The sequence below is a fragment of the Buteo buteo genome, chromosome 6 (assembly GCF_964188355.1).
Source record: "Buteo buteo chromosome 6, bButBut1.hap1.1, whole genome shotgun sequence".
NCBI lineage: Eukaryota > Metazoa > Chordata > Aves > Accipitriformes > Accipitridae > Buteo > Buteo buteo.
The window spans coordinates 31,006,486-31,027,059 of NC_134176.1; the positions used below are offsets into that span (position 1 = coordinate 31,006,486).

At 35.7% G+C, this 20,574-nt stretch overlaps 1 protein-coding gene across 4 annotated transcripts in view; it reads left to right on the forward strand.

Annotated features, from left to right (window-relative positions):
* STRN3 (striatin 3) overlaps positions 1-17,358 on the forward strand; it is a 69,125-nt gene extending 51,767 nt beyond the window's left edge. For all 4 annotated transcript variants that reach the window (XM_075030339.1, XM_075030341.1, XM_075030342.1 and 1 more), the window contains 8 exons: positions 5,390-5,565; positions 5,698-5,745; positions 8,682-8,803; positions 10,142-10,309; positions 10,575-10,715; positions 12,131-12,238; positions 14,540-14,626; positions 14,742-17,358. In XM_075030339.1, the coding sequence (XP_074886440.1) occupies positions 5,390-5,565; positions 5,698-5,745; positions 8,682-8,803; positions 10,142-10,309; positions 10,575-10,715; positions 12,131-12,238; positions 14,540-14,626; positions 14,742-14,911 (1,020 nt within the window). In that variant the 3' untranslated portion in view covers positions 14,912-17,358. The remainder of the gene's footprint in view (positions 1-5,389; positions 5,566-5,697; positions 5,746-8,681; positions 8,804-10,141; positions 10,310-10,574; positions 10,716-12,130; positions 12,239-14,539; positions 14,627-14,741) is intronic.
* Positions 17,359-20,574: the final 3,216 nt, after the last annotated feature.

Genomic DNA, 20,574 nt, shown 5'->3' on the forward strand with positions numbered 1-20,574 from the left:
GGTTGTTTTTAGCTACTATCAGAGGCTGATGCTGAGCTAGAAGTATCTTGGATCAAAATAATGCAATCATTAATATGTTCTGATGCCCTAATGGCAAATATATGCCATACTACTTTCTATGCTAAAGGGATTGCAAGAATGTCTTTGATGTAAAAGAAGGAATTTGTGATGTCTCGTTCAAGAACTGTAGTAGTATAGGGAAAGTTGGTGTCTAAAGGATGGCCTGTGGGAGACTTTCAGAAGCAAGATTGGTTTTGATTGTCATGCTTGACTGCAACACTGCAACTTTGCAATATATTATTCTCTATTGTGAAGTAAAACTGTGTAGCCATTTTGCTTATTCCAAGAAGGAGGAGTATTTACAGGTGAGCCAAGACAAACTCGGGAAGCATTACAGTGAATAATATAATTGACACCAACTGATCAAACTGTTTCAGGAGAATGTGTGGTACTTCTGACAAACCTGACAATACAGTTTTTGTTGTGCAAAGAGTGATGCAGAATATAACTTGGAGTTGCCTTTACTCTTGGGAAACTTAAAGCAGAGAATGGAGGTGATAAATATGCAAGTACAAAATACTGCCTGAGATAATAAGGAATTTGCAGCAGAAGGCAGTACCTCACAAATTCGTTGAAGGTGTCAGTGATCCTGTAGCTGAAGATGATCTTATTGCTTCAGTGTAGTTGAATTTTCAAAATTTTCTCACTGAGACCCTTCATTAGAGGCTCTTTAATTGCAGCTTGATTTGGGAGGTGTGTGGGGAGAGGTTATCTCATGCTTTAATATCTGACAGAAGTAAGTTTTTGCTTTCTTACTGGATCATTCACCAAATAGGAATGAGAAGTGATTGACCGGAATTGTCACTTGGTTTCCTGGCTTCCTATTCAGTCCTCCTTTCCCAGTGCCTTTAGCCTATCTGCTATCTTTTAAAGCATATCTGAAAAATGCGTGGTAGCTTCTGACTTCTTCATGTGTCAGAAGAGATAAACTTGAAGTATCAAATAACACAGATGAAAAGAATTTTTATTTAAGAAGGAAATGTCTGTCCTGTCATGGATCTGAAGAGACTGAAATTCAGATGCTCTTACTTCTCCATCACGGTGTTCCTTCAGGTTAAAAATTCAATGATAGTTCTTAATTTCTGAAGTTGTTTCCACATAACTATGGATCTGCAGTGCAATAAGACCATGTCTTACTTTGTACCTGTAATGCTGTACTTGTAGGACATCTTAATCTCATGCCCCAATGAGCTTAGCTGAAGCTACCTCCTTTTCCAGTGCATCTCCAGATAAGCAGATAATGTTAAGCAAAGTTAATGTTTAAGTAAAATAACAAAAAAGCCCCAAAACACTTAATAGTGCCACTTCTGGCATTTTGCTCCCAATAGGTCTATGCTCTTCAGATAGCTTGTGTGAGCCGTTATAGTGCATGAATAAATAAAGCCACAACACGGTTCCACTAGCTTTCAGGCATTGCTCCTTGATGAGTGTTGTATTTTGAAAAGGAGAGGATATGTGGACAGGATGGGAATTAAGTTTTAAATCTTAAGAACTTCAACTATAGCTGAAAATTTTTCTTACGTGAATGATTTAGTGCACAACTTGTCCACAAGAGTAGTCATCTGTAATACAGTACAATCATCTCAAGTCCTGTCTTTTTTGTTATCTAGTTCTTTATATATTGCCTCAGTATTTGTAGTTGTTTGTATGCTGAGGGAGTAATAATTGTTACCAAATCAAATGCTCCCATTTGTATGTTCTTGGATTGCATAGCTGCACAGGGTGGTGGTGGTTTTCTGCTGTAGGACTGGCTGCAAAATGGAAAGTCCTCATTTATCAGAGCATCTAAATTTGGAACTATCCAATCAGTCACATTATCAAGAAAAAAAATAACATTAAACATTAAAAGACTCTGACTACAGTTACTAATTATTGCTTTCTAATTCCTCTGTTTGCTGTGAGTGAGTAGTTGATTGAGATAGGGAAATACATGTCTCCTTGCTATGCCGTTAAGGATTCTGTTGACTGCAGGGGCAAGGAAGAGCTTCCTTCCCTGGTGTCTTTTTTATTCTTTTTTTCTTTCTTTCTTTCTTTTTTTTTGTGGGTTTCTTTTTCGTGTGTGTGTGTGTGTCAGGGGTTTTTTTGTTCGGTTGGGGTTTGGGGGGTTTTTTTGTTGTTTAGCTCAGGTGTAAACCACGAGCAAACCAGACTTAAAGGAACTACAAGGCAGAATGAATAGGTTGCTTGCCTGTGTTTCTATACAGACAAACAAAATGAAGACAAAAGCTATTTTTCTTAGGTTAGCTTGAGCAAGTGTAATCTGTTTAGCAGTTCCTTGTGGTGTATGGTTTGTATGTTTTTTGTTTTGCTCTAATTTTAAGGAAATTTTGTGGTAAAGGTTTTTTAGGATGTGTAAAGTGTTTTGTGTCTCCTGACCTAGACAGAGTTTTTGTTTGGTGGTTTTGGGTGAGGGAACAACAACTGTTGGGTTTGGTAGACTCCATTATTCTAAGCATCTACTCTATGGCTGTTTGCTGAGAGGGGACTACGATCAAAGTTTCAGCTGATCCCTCTTGGTCCTGTTTAGTAAAGTCCACTAAAGTTCAGGGAAAAAGGGAGAAGGAGCTAGTGAAGCTGTATGGTTCCATAGTCTGTCTTCTCACAACTTTATCATTTTGGCATTTACAGTAGAACATTAAGACTCGATGGGGGCAGTGTGTCCATGCCTTCTGTTTTGAGAGGCTTTTGAGATCTCAGACTTTAGAATATTGATATACAGTGTCACATTTTACTACTTTTCCATTATACCTCTGGTCCATTTTGTATCTCATATTTATCCTTTGTAATCAGGAAATCCCTTTTCCAAGTCCTTGACTGTGTTTTTCTGAAGTGTGTTTTTCTTGGAAATACACTACTGGATAGCTTTTTTTCTTAGAGGTTGCAGGGATCTCTTTTTAAGATGTGTCAGTTGTTCTCTTACTCTTACAGTGTGGATGTCAAGATTCATTGGAAACATGGATGGGGGGAAAAGAATTAAACAAGAAAAAATTGGCTTATATATAACTAGATTTCTAGGAAGGTGCATGTGGTGTCTTCTAAAAGAACCAAGATGCTCAAGTCTGTTTAAAAAATATCAAGGCTTTAAAGCTATACTTAAAGGAAATGTACCTTGTTTTTCATAACTTCTGTAAATTCTGTACCTTGCAATTTAGCAGATTCCTCTTAACTGCTGAGAACGAAATTACCATTGCAACAGCCATTTTAACAAAAAAGATTTAATGAAATCTTTTCCTTTTTTTTTTTTTTTTTTTTGAAAAATAAGGACCACTGTATTCAGTCCTGGTTTTCTTGAATGACTCTTCATCACAACTGTAATAGAATTCAGTGTGGTGTGGATGCATGTCACGCCCAAAGAAATGGGACATAACAACATGTGGTAAAATTAGCCGTTGCTGTTTTAAATGTTTGGCTTTAAGTTCTCTAAGCCCCAGATCACCAGAGGTGCATGAGGCAACATGAGCCAGCCAGGTGGATGAATACATTACATAATGAAGATTAAAAATATCGAGGGACTCTGTTTGCTAGAAAAATACCTTTTTTTTTTTTTTTTTTTTTTTTTTTTTTTCCCTTTTTCTTCCCTTTCCCTTCTCTTACCCACTTTAGATTCAGGGAGGTAAATAAATATGAAGTTTGGTCTGATATCTATCAAGTTTAAAATCTATCAAGTTTCTATCCAGAATTCCACTCTGTTCCATGAAACAAAAGATTATGCTTTTTATGGAGCTCGTATATATTATGCAGTGTAGTGATAAATAACTTAAATCTCAGTAAAAATTTTGTGGTATTCAGTATACTCTGAAGTAGATTGGAAACAAAATGCTTTGTTATGAAATGTATTTGTTGGATCGTATTAAAATAAAAAATCCAGGTTACATGTCTGGTATAACAAGCTTCTGTTGCTTGATTTGAATTTGGCATAGTTTGCACTTAGGACAGAAATTTACATTAATATAAGGGAACAGCAAATGTCTGCACATCTGAAACTCAGAACAGTACATTTTATTGTCTGAACCTCTCTATTTATTTTGATTGGATAGAATCAAATTTAGTTTGAGTGAGTAGTGCTAATTCAATCCAGGATATAGATTTGGTCCAAGAATACTTATTATAGTATATATGTACCTTATGATCTGATTTTTATTTTCAGTCCTGACAGATATAAGTTACTAAGATTTTATTAGCTATGGGAGATTTTAATCTCTTAATAGTGTTGCTGAAAGTGTCTTGGGATACTGAGAGATTCTGGCCTACAGTTAAGAAACATGCTTTAACCATTGCATGGTGAGCAGATAGTATGTAAGGCAGAGGATAGCATTTGTTTCCATTCATTCTTAGTTTGCTAATTTTGGTCATCTAATTAAAGTCAGTTTTCTAAACTCCCTTTATAATTACTTGAGGGGAAGAGAGAAGTACCTGCACATGTATTTCTCCTTATGATGGAGGCTTAGGACAAATGGGATGTAGTCTTTTAAGGGTCTGTTCTCTGCATAATGTAGATGGTATTCAAAGCTCTAAATTAGTCTCTTGCAGTCACTAGAAGAGTTTGAAGTTTTCTGGTAATTCATCTGAGTTACCTATAATTAATATTAAGCAGCTGTAACTTTTGTATTTTAGCCCAACAGTCTATAGGTTACAAGTATAAATTGGATGTTCACAATATATAAATGTATAGCAACTAAGTTATTGCCTCGTAAATATGTTTTAAAGTCTTTAATGAGTTTTAAATATATTCATATGTAATGTTATGTTTAAAATCATGACAAATGTGTATTGAAATTTGGTTTACCTATTTCTGTGTACATACCTTCACATGTAGAAGTATTTAGGTATTACATATGTTTCCTGTCATTTTCAGTCAAGTTACTTATCTGAGGAAGATCGCTCACTAGGCACCTGAAGCTCATTTTTATTGTGTTTAAGTGATAAATGAGCTTTTGACAGTTGTAATCTCTTCCTTGGGTGTAGACAACATGATAAGCAAGGAAACAAACCTTTATCTTTCTTCGAGGAAGAAGAATTAAAGTATCATTGCACAAAAGGATTAAAACCAGTTTTTGAAAATCAAGGCTTATTGTCTGTGTATTCAGCATTGTACTCTATTCCACTCTGGGATGAAAGAAACTATTACAATAGAAAAATTTGCAGACTACCTTGTATGCCAGATAGGGAGTTATAGATGCATATAGACAGATCAATAGATCAATGCAAACTTAAGATTGAATGTATATTAGCTCAATCAAAAATAGCCTCTTTTCCTAAAATACAGGGAGATATATATTATATATATTTTTAAACCCAAGATAAAATTACTCCTTTCCTTTTTTTTAAGCTGCCAGCTAATAAAGATGCCTTCCGAAAGACATGGAACCCTAAGTATACGCTACGCAGTCATTTTGATGGAGTGCGGGCGTTAGCTTTTCATCCTGTAGAGCCTGTGCTGGTTACAGCCTCTGAGGACCATACTCTAAAACTTTGGAATCTGCAGAAAACGGTTCCTGCCAAAAAGCAAGTATATGGGTTTTTATAAAACATCAGTTGTGTTTTAAATGCCTTTGAAATTGATTAAACTCTTAAATGGTTTCAGAGTTTTTCAGCAGAGATTTCATGTAATGTAATAACTCTTCCTTTCTCTTTCAGGAGTGCCTCTTTAGATGTAGAACCCATCTACACATTTAGGGCCCACATGTAAGTGTTTGACATAATTAACGCTTGATAAATGTATTGTTATGTCATGGATTCATAAGACACTTCAGTGTAAAAGCCACAAATGTATTCTATTTTTACATTGTATAGACAAGGTCCTTAAACTTTGTAAAAACAGGTCAATAAAAACAGGTCAATACTGAGTCCCTGTCGTGAACTGCACAGACCATGACAACTATTGTGGTTTAACCCCAGCCAGCAACTAAGCACCACACAGCCGCTCACTCACTCCCCGCCCTCCCACAGTGGGATGGGGGAGAAAATCGGGAAAAGTAGTAAAATTCATGGGTTGAGACAAGAACGGTTTACTGGAACAAAAAAAGAAATTAATGATAGTGATAACACTAATAAAGTGACAGCAGTAATAATGAAAGGATTGGAATATACAAATGATGCACAGTGGAATTGCTCACCACCTGCCGATCAACACCCAGCTAGTCCCGGAGCGGCGATCCCCCGCCCCCACTTCCCAGTTCCTATACTAGATGGGACATCCCATGGTATGGAATACCCCCTTGGCCAGTTTGGGTCAGCTGCCCTCGCTGTGTCCTGTGCCAGCTTCTTGTGCCCCTCCAGCCTTCTTGCTGGTTGGGCTTGAGAAGCTGAAAAATCCTTGACTTTAGACTAAACACTACTTAGCAACAACTGAAAACGCCAGTCTGTTATCAACATTTTTCTCATACTGAACTCAAAACATAGCACTGCATCAGCTACTAGGAAGACAATCAACTCTATCCCAGCTGAAACCAGGACACAACACAAGAACAGAAAGTGGCAAATGTGGTTAGTTGCAATGGAAAGGATAGATGTAGAAGGTGATAATGAAATCATCTGAGTGATGTCCATGTCTTGTACTATGGATTTTATATATAATATGTGAAGAAGATAAATAAGGTAGAATTTATTAGTCTTACCTAGTATCTTCAGATACAGGTCTAAGAAATTAAAAGTACAGATGCAATCATCAGGACCAAAAAAAAACCCCATTGAGTGCAGATTCAGTAAGTGAAAAATCAGGAGATTGAGCAAGTGACTAGGAGGATTCTGGATTTTTTAGGGCCTTGAACAAGAATAAGAGATAAAATTTCATTGCCAGGGTAGGCCAAAGTAGTAGATAGGGCATGGGTATTAATTCATGCGTATGCCTGTCAGGGCTGGGGGAAGTTGGAAACCAGTGAAATAATTGTCATCAAAAAGTTGATTAATACCTGAGTAAAGTTCTGATAGCTACAGTCAGTTCTCTTGCAATGTCAACCCAGGCTTCTTCCTTTCCCATCTCAAGTTTGCCTGCTTTGTGTGCAGATGGTGGTTCATTACATGCTATAACATATATTCTCATTTCTGATTGCAGTCCAGCCCAAGGTGTTGGGAAAGTAGATTGCACAAACTAGTCTGAAACAAGGAAGGATCTTTGTTGTGGCATATGGTGACATTGAGCTAACCTGATTTAAACAATGTTAATAAAACTTGCAAGTTGAGCTGGGATTCGTAAAACTCTTAGTGATTTTTCAACACATATTAACTGCTTTATTACTGCCTGAGTTTCAGGTGCTAATTTTGAATTCTGCTTCCTTCCAATAAGAAGGCAAGACAAAATGCGCAGCCCATAGCCAGTCACAGTAGTTTGAGTGTACTTTGCTTATATAACTAAAGATCCAGTCTCCAACTCAGTTAGCAGGTAAGCTTCATGAGAGCTCTTTGATTAAGTGTGGAAGGGGATTACACTTCCTGTGCTGGCCTCGACAAAAAAAAAAAAAAAAAAAAAAAAAGAGAGAGAGAAATTAGTTTGTATTAGGAAAGCTACACATACTATCATCACCCTCCTCCTCCTATTAAGCCACTTGATAGAACCTGATGTCCTATTTTTGCTCTTATTAGCTAAAGCGTAAAACACACTTCCCTAGGACTGGGTGACTAATTTGTCCTCATGTTTAAATACAAGTGGTCTTTTGAGTGATAGAAGGTCACTGACCAATTGAATTCTTCAGAGCTCTTTTGTTTTCTAAATTTGGGCTAATATTTGGGCTTTTGTTGCTGAATACCAAAAGCTAAGGATTGGGGATGTTTTGATACAGAGCCATCCCCACCCTGTGACTTCCAGTGAGACTGGTAACAAAGTAATTTTACTATTTTTCCCCTCAGGCAGGCTTTGAGCAACATTCCTTTTCAGCTCAGCTTCGTTCTTCCCTTTGCCAAATACATAGATGGATTCAACCAATAGTCTTCCTTTTCACCATCTTCAAATATGTAATTCTGGTTTTCTCATCTGCACTTAAACAACTGGTAGACTCCTTATATCCTGAGCATGGCCTGTCAAATGAGCCAGGCATCTAATTTTGGGGATACGGTTTTACAATAGTGTGTCCAAAGGAGCAGACCTGCTCCTTCCTTTGGGCTACAGCTTGTGCTTGTCTGGTATCACAGCAAACAGGTTGACAAAGTTAAACCAGTAAAAGTCTAACCTTGGCCAAAAGTACTCTTTCTAGGATCATTTTTCTGAACCAGTTTACTGGGGCATAGGTTACTCAGTTCCTAAAATAGGATGAGAAAATAGTTGGGGGTGGGGGGGCTACAACCACCTCTAGCACAGCTAGCTATTAGATTGGCGTAGGTGCACTGTAAAAACTCACTGTTTGTAGGTGTAATTACTGTTGCTTCTGAGAAATAAGGTGGTGTTCTTTGAATTGCTTGAATTTGGATAGTTTTAGTTAATTTGTTATGAATATTTTAACAGAGGATATCTTAACAAGGTATCACTTGTTGAGACTTAAAGGTTTTAACAGAATTGTTTCTTTGGAGTTTGAATATATTTTTAACTACTTAATCCAATCCAACTTTTTTTTAAAGTAGATAGCCAGATTTTCACTTCTATCCTGTAGGCAGTATCAATAAACTTACTTTTCTCTGTCTCCCAATAGTGGACCTGTATTGTCATTGGCAATTAGTTCCAATGGAGAACAGTGTTTCAGTGGTGGTATTGATGCAACCATCCAGTGGTGGAACATGCCTAGCCCTAATGTGGATCCATATGATACCTATGGTAAGTACCTTTTAAAAGATTAACAACTTGTGACCATTGTCTTCAACATTAATTTTCTGCTTGATGCTAATCTGTTTTCTAGAGCTTTTGTGAAACGTAGCTGCCATTTGTCAACTAAATTGTGTGTTTTCAACTTTTTTGTGTGTGGCAAATGTTAATTATTTATTCCCACTTGCACTGGTGACATACTTTGTGTAGAACTGTAATAGGAAGACTGGCAATTTCTGAGGTGTAAATGGTAAAGAAAAAAATTAATCATAACTCTTATTTTTTAAAAAGCATGCTTACTACTTTGAACCAAAATTCAAAATTTTTGAATGATTATTTATTTCTTCTAATAGGAATTTCTCAGAAAACTAAGATAAGTGTAATCAAATTCTGTGTCTTATGTTTCTGATTGGCATTTTGGTTCCCATAACCAATGTCTCTAAAATTAAAGAGCTGTTAACTGCTTGGAAAACTGTGCATCACTCTCCTGCCATTGATGGTGATCAGCATTTTGTGTTTAATGTCTAAGGGTGCAGTTCCGTGGTTCACTGAAGTTTGAATGGGACAGAGTCAATAATTCTTCCTCTCTCCCTTGTGTCAGTGTAATGAGTGAGCTTATGGAACAGACCAACTAGTTTTTAGTTTTCTGCAAAACTAAATTTTAGTGATTTATCTGGCTTTATTCCTTTCCACTTATCTTTTTCTCTCATTTCTCTACTCAAAGCCTGGTAGAGAATAGATTAAAAACCCCTCTATAAAAGACAACTATAAAGTATCAGGGAGAAGAAAATAAGAATGTGTTTCCCTGTTCCACAACAGAAATAGTCTTGGTTTAATTATTAGGGTTCTTGAGAGTTTTAGAGCATGCCCCTGTGTCAACAGAGTACGCTGAGTAAAAACAGCATTAAGGGTCAGTTTTTAAGTGGAAAGCTGATTTTGTTAGGTGTGTTTGCACCTTGTACGGAGGAAGGGCTGTGACTAAGCATCTTTAAGATGGTGAATCTGGAGGGCAGAAGCAACTGCCTCAGAGAGGAGGTGGTAAAAAATGTGTATCATTCAGGAAGAAGGGACATAGTTGTGGGGTTGTTTTGTTGGTTTGGTTTGGGCGGGGGGGGTTGTTTGTTTATATTTGGGGGGAGGGGTGTTGGGTTGGGGGTGGTTTTTTTTTTTTGAGAAAGATGGCAGTGGTTGTGCAAAATGACCTCCTGTGTAATATTCTAGCTGTTGCTTACACAGGAAGTGCTGTTCCACAGTTTTATGTGGAATTTAATTTATGTTGAAGTACAAGAAATACTTATTTAATGTTTCTTCACTAAAAAGGTTTCATTTCTGAACTTTTGTTTTTTCCAGAGCCAAACGTTCTAGCTGGCACATTAATTGCTCACACAGATGCAGTCTGGGGTCTTGCTTACAGCAGTGTAAAGAATCACTTACTATCTTGTTCAGCAGATGGCACTATTAGATTATGGAACCCACCAGAAAAAATGCCCTGTATTTGCACTTACAATGGAGAGAAAGGTAAGTTTTTGCAGTGGTTTTGAAAATCTGTTATGAGGCAGCTGATGATACGTCCAGGCTCATTATCTCCATTTATCAAAACTTAGGTAACAGGACCAAAGGGAAAAGATCTCTTAGTAAAGTAATCCTGGTGCTGTAGCATTATTTTAAAGAAGGGAGCGAATTTCTTCTTTAAAGTAGGAGTATAAAACAAACTAAATGTTTAAACTGTCAGGAATTTTAAAAGTGTTTCATTCTTTCTAAAGATATTTTTCTCTCTTTCTAGAGCATGGAATACCTACATCAGTTGACTTTATAGGTTGTGACCCTGCTCATATGGTGGCATCTTTTAACACCGGCAGCACAGTTATCTATGATTTAGAAACATCCCAGTCAGTGGTAATGCTTTCATCACAAGTAGAATCTGGTAAGTAAAAGTCTCTTGTATTAAATATCCATCTTGGATGGGATGCCTTTTTCAAAGTTATATTATATGGTGAAGTAAATGAAAAAGTTTTGCTCCTCTTCTGCATCATGCAATTCGAAAGTTGGTTAGATGCTTAAAGATGCTTGGAACAGACACGATGGAAAAGATTGTGGATTATCAGGATTTGAAAGCGGTTAGAGATAGTGAAAGCAACAGTTTTTGTTCTCTAAGCTAAGTTTTCTCAAGATTCAGTTGTCTAAATTGCATATTAAAACACATTTTTCATTTTATAGCCTTGATGTGGAGGATATTAAGATAAGTAAATAAGTGAATTAAGCAGAACATTAGTTTGGTGTAGAATTCTACACAGGTTGTGATTAAACACTCTATCCTGTGGAACCTTTAATATTAGAAATTCTGTTGCAACAAATAAGGTGCTACAAAGATGTAGCTCTTAAAGAATTGTATGTATCTAATAAGACTCCAGATAGAGGCCCCTTCTTTTCTTGAACCTATGAAAGTGTTCCATAAGGAAAACCTCCAGTTTCTGGTCATTCCTTTCTATGTAATATGATCTGAAAGAATAATGCAAGGGCAGAATTTGCTTCTCCTCTCCAAGTAGTCTAGTTGACTTAGTGATTATACTTAGAATATTAAATAGGTTATATAAAGACTTCAGCACAGGTTACAGAACTGTGTAAAAGTTATATTTTAGGTAGCTTGTGTAAAAACTGGCATTGACAGTGAGAAAGAACCTGACAAATTGGAGAAATAACTTTTGTAGTTTGAAGAGAAATCTTAAATGGAATCAACAAAAATTAAGAACAGAAATGAAGAGAACAAGCCTTAAAACACTGTCATATCAAGATAAGAAAGTGGTTTTTTAAGGAGTATTCTAAAAACTTCTAAAGAGATCCTAAACCAGTCATTGTTTCTTTAACTTGAAATACAACATAAATATATCTGACAATCTAATAGGTTAGGTTGACTTCAGTTATTTGGATTCTGTCTCTTTTTTCTTTCCCCAAGCTAAATCCTTTTTGATGTGGAGGTACAAGAGGTGTGTGCTAAACATATATTACAGGTGCCACAGTTTGTTTCTACTTGGCTTGTGCTGCGCTGCAGTACTTGCTTGGTTTGTTTGCTGTCTTTCTCAAGAATCTTTCATGTGTATAAACCACTTGTACAGCTTTAACCTTACAGTATATTGGCTAGAGTCTACCTGGCTTAGCCCCGCCCTGTAAAGCAAGAAGCTATTATTTATTTCTTAGGAGATTCATTGATGCTCTTCCTAAAATGTTATTTATATAATATTAGTTAATATAGTAAGCTAAAGTGTAGTGCTACAATATTCACATTTTAACTTTAACCCTTTCTTTAAGGCAGGTGAATATTTTTCTTAATTTTATTTTCAGGTGTACAATCGAATAATCATATTAACAAGGTAGTAAGTCATCCCACACTTCCTGTAACTATTACAGCACATGAAGATAGACACATCAAATTTTTTGACAACAAAACGGGTAAGGATAAAGAGAACCTAATTTGTATGTACGAGTATGTTTAAAGTAAATCTGGATGGACATAGGGAAAATCCATTTGTAGAAAACTTACTAGTGATGCAGTTTTACACAGAAGAGAACTTTAGGTATTTGTAAGGCTAAACCTCTTCAGTACCTTTTCTATGAAAAAGTTGTGACTTTGGCAGTCAGAAAATACTCTTTCAAAACAGGCAGAGAGAGTTGTGACGGACAAGAAGGTGTTCCTACGTTAGCGCTTTGCTAATTTATAGAATATGTCTGCCATTTTCCTCCTGTCTTCATCATTTCCATGCCTTTAACTTCAAGCATATATCAGTTACATTTTTCAACTCTCATTTGTAAACAACAGTGCTTAGTACCTATTAGGGCAAGAAATAACCCTAAATTCATTGTTGTAATGGAATCCTGTATTACACTTAAGTTGCTGATTAAGTTTATAAAACAGAAATGGATCTGGAAAAAAGGGAAGGAAGGATATAGGGAAAAACTGCACAGTCTGTCATGACAAAAAGGTTGGAATAATTGTAAGAACAAACATTAACTTCCCATTTGTCAATTTATCAATCACTTCCTGCATGTTATCCTACCAAAGTTGGAAGAAAAATAAATCGGCATAAGCAGACTTTAAGTAAGCACATGTATAAAACCCCTGTTTTAAGTGTGCTTGGTTTGGTTTGGGTGGAGTGGGGGATGGTGTTAGGGGTTTTGGTTTTAAAGGCAAAAAGCTAGACATTTTTTCCTCTTCTCACCTGCCATGAATGTATGTATTTGAATTGTGGTCGTTAAACTCATTGCAATGATTGTCCTGAAATTAAAATTTATTCCTTTAAAGAAACAAAGATGTAGAATAAGGAGAAAAATCTTGCATGAACAAATAATTGGGTCAAAGTCAGGAAACAAAACATAGAAATAAACATAATATGAATCATCTGGACAGGGGACAGTATGTTGACAGTTTACTGACATTCATTAATTCAGGGTATTAAAGATGAAGGCTGATGAGGAAGAACTGAAGATCTTAATAGACTTAAGAGCAGGCAAATTAAATTCCGTGTGCCTAAATGTGAAATGATGCATCTAAGGAAAAACAAACTTTATAATATAAAATAATAATCACTGGCTGACTGTTCTTACCCAAGGTAAAACCTCGGGAGTTAATAAGAAGAGGTTGGATGAAAATTTCGATTTGTTGCTTAGCAGTCAGAATAGCAAAATGAATGTTAGGAGGAAGGAAAGGAATAAACAACAAAAAGAATCCTTGTTAATACCTTTGTATGAATTCTTGGTGTATCCACATGCGTACTTTCTGTTACTCCAGGCTCCCTTATCTCAAAAAGGCTATAGTCAAATTAAAATGCTTCAGGGAATGGTTAAAAAGATGGTCAGAGATCTTCAGTAGCTTTTAGCTTCTTCAGGAAGAACCTTAGAAACTAAATAGACTGAGATTCTTCAGGAAAACAGAGAACTGGGCAAAGATGATATCCTTCATGTTGCTCATGGTATTAGAGGGATTTATTTGCTTTCTTTTCCAATATATGAACTGAGGTTCAGTTGATAAACCCCAACAGGTGACAGGTTCAAAAGAGAAAGAGGTGGTTGTTCTTATGTGCAGTTAAACATTTTGGAACTCCTTCCAAAAAGCATCATAAGATGCTAAAAGAGGTTATTAAAAGTCTAGGAATGGAGGTCACTGAAAAGAAATACATTAAGAGTAGTTGAATGCAGGGATAACATCTCTGGTTTGTGACATAAGTGAACAGTCCATTATTAGAAGCTGGAGAGTATTCTGGGCAAGTATCAGTTATAGTTGCCTTGTTTTTATTTTGTTCCCTGGTTTATCAACAATAGCCTCTCTTCTAGCAATGACAGAGCTAGATGGACCTCTGGTATGACTCAGTAAATCTCTTTTTACAAAGCTTCGTCAACACTTTGTCCTACTGGGGCAGGTATTAGGACATTTGATAAAGGGTCTAAAAATTGAGGTTGTCACCCAGTCATTTTGGGATTGGTCTTCATTGTCATTGCTACCAGTAAAGATGCCAGATGGCTTTTAAAAAGAGTGCTTATAATGGGAATGGCTTTTTTGAGAGTTGTGTGTCATCTATCCATATGCTTATCCAAGAGCCTGCAGTTGAAACTTAGTAATTTCTAATAGAATTGTATCATTCAGATATTATTGGAATCTAAATAAATGTGTTATTCTATATTGCATTTAATGGGAATGTTATTTTATTGAAAAGAAACAATACTTCACAGGAAATTCACTGTTTATTTTGCTTTTAGGTAAAATGATCCATTCTATGGTTGCTCACTTGGATGCTGTCACAAGCCTAGCTGTAGATCCTAATGGAATCTATTTAATGTCTGGAAGTAAGGGGTTTTTTTATATTCTGTATACTCTATAAATTTTGCATTTATGATGCACCTAAGTGTCTGACAAATCTAACTTTGTCTTTTGTCTTTTTTTTCCTTTTTTCCTAAACAGGCCATGATTGTTCCATTAGGTTATGGAATTTGGACAGCAAGACATGTGTGCAAGAAATAACAGCTCATAGGAAAAAGCTGGATGAATCAATTTACGATGTAGCATTTCATCCATCAAAAGCATATATTGCCAGTGCAGGAGCTGATGCCCTTGCCAAAGTATTTGTGTGACATAGCAGAACAAACCTGCATCATAACAGCAGGTCTGTTTGGACAAAAAAGAGGGAATGCGTCACTGCCATCAATGATAAGGTTACCAATAAGACACTACATCTGATCTGCCTGGGTGAAGGCTATTACGTGGGGCAGGTATAAGTTGGTGAAAAGTCACCACATCTTGAACAATGTCAGGCTCATTCATTTAACTGTAATTACTGTATTGGGGGGGTGGGGAGAAGTACAAAAAAGAAAACCAGTATTTGTAGCCTTGACTGGATATGAACTGAGCGTATGTCTGTTCTTTAGGTGTCTTTAAGCAAACGTGGAGTCTGATCTTAAAAAAGACTTTTATTTTGGACTCTGTGTGCTGCCTTAGGGTTAGGAATGTGGTGCTCTTGTGGGGGGAAGTGAGCTCCAAGAGTAGCTTTCTTTTCATCTCTTAGTAATCTTCTGTTTATCAGTTGAATGCCACAGATTCCCCTTTTAAACTTTTATTTTGCTTTAAAGAAAAGGAAATTTAACTTAAAATATTTTAGCATTAGTTGCACAAAATGTTTGGATAAAATTCTAGTTTTTATAAGTCTTTTTATATATTTAGCCTGTCACAACAGTGCTCAAGATTGTATTGATAATGTTTTTCTGCATTATAGAACCCTAAAACACAGAGATCTCACTGACCCGCTGCCGTGTAACCACACTCTTCCCTTCTTTTGCCTAATACAGCTCAGCTAAGTCCTTGCATAAGGATGCTAATTCATCATCATCGCATAACTGTCTTCATAAATAAAGGACTGTAAAATGTGTTCAAATGAAACACAGAGGGGTTAACACCCCTGAATGAACTCTTTAAAGAAAAAAAAAATTAATCTTGGCATCCTATCACTATGTGATATTTTGTACATCTTACTGTATTTACGAGTTTATTTATCAAGGATTACCCATCTTGCTAATGGCCTATTGTTATTTATTTCACTTTTTGTTGGTCTTTATATCCTTTTATGTAGTGTGTTAAAGGGCCCTGTATATCTATTATGGCACTCTTTGAACAGTCTAAAATAGATGAGAAAATGGGACATTTGATAATTCTAAAGTTGCAAACCAAGAAATTATTTTTCCTCTGGTTAAGTACCTGGAGTGGAGTTGACTCCCAAAAAACAATCTTGTTTCAGAACTTTTGGAGTGAAAATTTTTTTTATTTGTGTTTCAAATAGAATACAAAAGTAGTTGATTCAAGATTCATAAATCTGCTGTGTTTTGACTAGTTATTCCCTGCTTTTATTTTGTTTTCAGATGTGCTTCAGTTTATGGTGTAACTAAAGATTTTGTTTGTGTAATGCATGATTAATACAATAAAGTATTTTTTCTAGTCTTCCACAAAACTTTTCTGATCAGTTTGCGAGTTTTGATGAGTTTTGTAAGGTTTCTGTTTTACAAACTATGAATCAGCAAATTTTTAAGATTGTACCACATAGCAAAAGTACAGCTGTTGAAAAATAATGTATATAAAATGCATATAATAAATATTAAATGGTGTACCTGTATGTTACTGTTGGCTACATTATTTTGTGTTGCACAGTTTGAAAGTGTCATTCTACAAATTACTAAATTAGGTCTAAATTTTAGCAAAATGACCATTTGTTTATTATGCTTATAAGCTGCTTTGCTTTTGAAAAATTGTAATAGTTGTCTGGATGTCAACCAACTGTTCAGTTTCAAGCAGCAGTACCCACATATAAGAACATGTTTCCACAGTATTTTTAAAGATTTTTACAAGAATTGAAAAATGCTAAGCATATTCTTAGAGCCTTTATAAGATGATAATCACACTGTTTTTCACTATCTCTGTATATGAAGTGATTCTCAAGTGATTTAGGAGCCAGAAAGATACTCTGTTTTTATTTCCAACTGCCAATGAATCATCGTGTTGAATTTTTTTTAAAAAAAAGTATAATAAATTGATTTCTAAATGCTTAAAATTTGCCCATATGTCAAATGTTATCTATTAACCTTTGTCCATTCCTTTACAAGTTCTCCAATAAAGATGATGTACAAAAGGGCAGTCTTTTTGCAAAAGGCTAGCTGCAGGTCAACATTTAGCTACTCTGTGATGAGTCACTTTCCTGAAAGTGTATCAGCAGAAACAGAATACCACAATATGAATCTTAGATTTTCATGTAAAAGTAGTATGTTTAGGTATAAATTACCTTAAGCTAGAACATGTTCCTATAAGTGGTGGTAACTGTATTGTTCCATGTAAGTTTCCAGTTTTGCAGTGAGAATGTATCTCATGCCATCTCATGTCAAGGAAATCAGATTTAAAAAAAAAAAAAAAAAAGGAAAAAAAGGTGCTCATGGTAGGCAAATACTGCAGTTATATTCTGAAATTAATTTTGTTTTAGTAATAATGTTACGTTGTTTGAAATGTTACAGTAAGTTATAATTGTATAGAAATTGGAGAATTTTGTCCTTTATCATAAAGATTGAGGTGAGGCCTTTCAGTAACTGCTTGTAGGACACTAAGACTTTACTTTTGAAAGTAACATTCAGCTGATTTGCACTTTTTGTTCCTTCCAGTCTAAAGCATTCAACTAATCAAGAGACAAGAGAGTATTTGAATTTTATTGGAAGTAATTTCATAATCGCCTTCTCTGAAGCCAAACATTGTTTCTGGCAGCTTTTCCAGACTGCTGCATTTTAATGCTTAAATGAAATGTGATTGTTTAATAAACATTGCCATGCATAACATTTACTTTTTTTTTTTTTAATTGTATTAAAATCGAAATGGTAAAACCAAAAATATTTGTTTATTTTCCTTAATTGAAATCTTAACAGTCATCTTAGTTCACTAATGTGTAGTGGATCAAATGCTATAGTGAGGCTTCATTTATTGAATATTGACAATAAGCTCTAATACAGTCTTAGTTTATTGTATTGTGGGGTATAACATGCTAAAACCTTTATCTGTGTTTTGTTTTTTAGAAGAGAAGAGCTGTAGTACCAGTGATGGGGAGAAAATGATAGTGCTGAAATAAATGTTTTCATTTAGCAAAACCACCTCAGCTTATGAAAGGACTGATTTACTTGTCTTGTGTAAGTAAGACCCAAAGGACTTGTGCTCAGAACCTGAAGGGAAAGATATCTAAATGTGTTTAATAATACATTTAGCATTTAGGGTAGGATTGATGTCAAGAGACTTACTCCCCGTCTTGCTTTTTATTGTAGGAACTGTTTTAAGCAGATGAGTGGTGACTGTAGTCCAGCATATTGTCTACATTAATATCAAATACATCTGAAAAAGGGTGTAACAAACCCTGATCAAGAACCGTCCCTGATTTAGAAATCCTAAGGAAGAATTTTTTTTCCAGGAGATGGTTGGCAGATTTTTCCTAGTGGAGAAACTCTGTGGGCTTGAGGATACATTATCAGAGGCTGTTCATTTCTCCTATTCTGTGTTAATTGATTTATTTTAAAACTGATATCACTCTCTGTCCTGGCATACTGTTACGTGCTTCTCTAGCACTTCCCATCTCAAATCAGTGGAAAGCTTCTTGGTCACATGGTGCTCACTGCTGTTCCTTCTAGCTACCGTATCACATAAAAGGTGTCTCAAACAAATGCGTCCCAGTAGAGCAACTGGTATTTTTGTAAGGAGGCTAAACACACAGATAAGGTGGTCTACATAAATCCTGCTGGGAAAATGAGTGTAACTTTTTTCCTCCCAGATTAAGTACATGGTATGAAGATATGTCTGACTTTACCTTTTAGTTGTGCTTGGTTTCACTAGAGTGCGGGGATGTGTATGTATATACGCACACACATATTTATGTTCTTTTTTTTTTAAGAACTTTTTTAAAAGAAAAAAAACTAACAGAAGGCTCCAGAATTGTTTCAAAAGGGTGAGCATGAATGAAGGTTCAAGTTCCATATTTAATACTTGCTTTGTTGATACTTGGAGAATACACATCCTTGAGTCCTATGCAAACTAAATGGCTTATATTAATAGATTTTTAAAAATAAATAGTTTGAGCTACAAGGCATTATAAATGTCATAAAAATATATTGCTTTGTTTTCTGATTTTAACATAGAACCAAATTTTGACTGATTTGGTAATGGAAAACAACATGCTTTCTTCTTAGTCCTCCCTCTGGATATCTTAATGGGCCCCATAAGACAAGTCGTCTAGACTTTCTGAAAGTGCACATATAGCAACAAAATACTTCTATTTTGAATATTTACAGAGTTTAAGGAAGTTAATTTAACTCTGGTGAGATCCCTAGTAATGAAAAAGGAGGCAATGTGAGGTAGTCTAGGTCGTAAGTCCCTTGTTTTCAAGAATCACTGAACCTCTGACTTTAGTGCTGTAAAAGTCTCTGCTGAAGACAGTAAAATGAAAGTTGTTGATGTGTACTTGAACAGTAGCTATAGTGTAATTTCTTTGGATGCGCATCAGACTGAACAGATGCCAGTGAGGCCTGGCTTTTCTGTGATCTAGAACCTTATTAGGAGATCTTTCATTTCCTAATTATTAATTCCCATACATCTTGAATTTGGTATTGATAATATTTCTTCCTGGAAGGTCATGTCCAGTGTTCCAGCTGATTTGGTATAGTTTTCCTGAAGCAAAATAACTGGGGAGGCCAACCATTGGCCAACCCTTAGCCATCCTAGCGCACCAACAGTGTCTAGGAGCAGTGCTAGGGCATTTAATCTGGCAGTAGAACAATTCTTGCTTTAGTATGTAGTGCTATAACATAACATTGTCAGAGTAACAGTAAATCTCTAGCATGCCATCTTAACTGGAGGAGAGAGAAGAACTGATTCCTACAAGTATATGGCTCCACTTTATGTTCTCCATTGGGTACCTAAGCTATTGATGGTTGTTAGCTATTGACCTCTAACAAATATCAACTTTAACCACTTGGCATCTTCATAGGCAAACAACATACACAGTTGTTTTCAGTTACATGGAGAATATCTATATAGTGTTCTGTTACTTAAATCTTATCAGTGCTGTGAGACTTTTGATGCTCTCATTTTAAATTAATTTAAGTTGATGGATTTATTACAGAATTAAAAACTTTCTAAACTAAAGGATCAGTGCTGTGACTTTAGATATATATTTGTAAAACTGAGACTATAGGCAGGAATTTAATAGTGACCTTGTGCTAGTTGTGTGAGTTAAAGGTTGCCTCTTTTAAACCGAGTATTACTGGGAGCTATATCTGTTTTAGTGAAGTTCAAAAGTATTGGTGTTGCCCCATTCTTTACAAATGGTGTTAATCCTTTGAAAAGTGATGGTCTTTCAAATAAAAATAAAGATAACACTAGCTTAATTATTGCGTGGCTTGTAGAATTATTCATTTCTATCACAAGAGATACAGGGTGAGATTTATAACCTTTTAAGGTGAAAAGCTCCATGCTACTTCAGAGAGTACTGGAGGCCTTAGAGTGAATATTTCACGTGGTGATCAAGGAGTGTTTGCTTTTGGGATGTCTTTGACTTGGATGCATTGGAGACCCTTTAACCTGAAGGGAGCAGACCACCATAAGAGAATGATTTGCAGCTCTATCCTCAGGTTCCTTTCTGACAAAAATTAAATAGGATCAGCTATGCAACTAATATTTTTAGCAGTTTTCAGTGTAACTTGAAGAGGAGCTTTTTGCAGCTGAACAT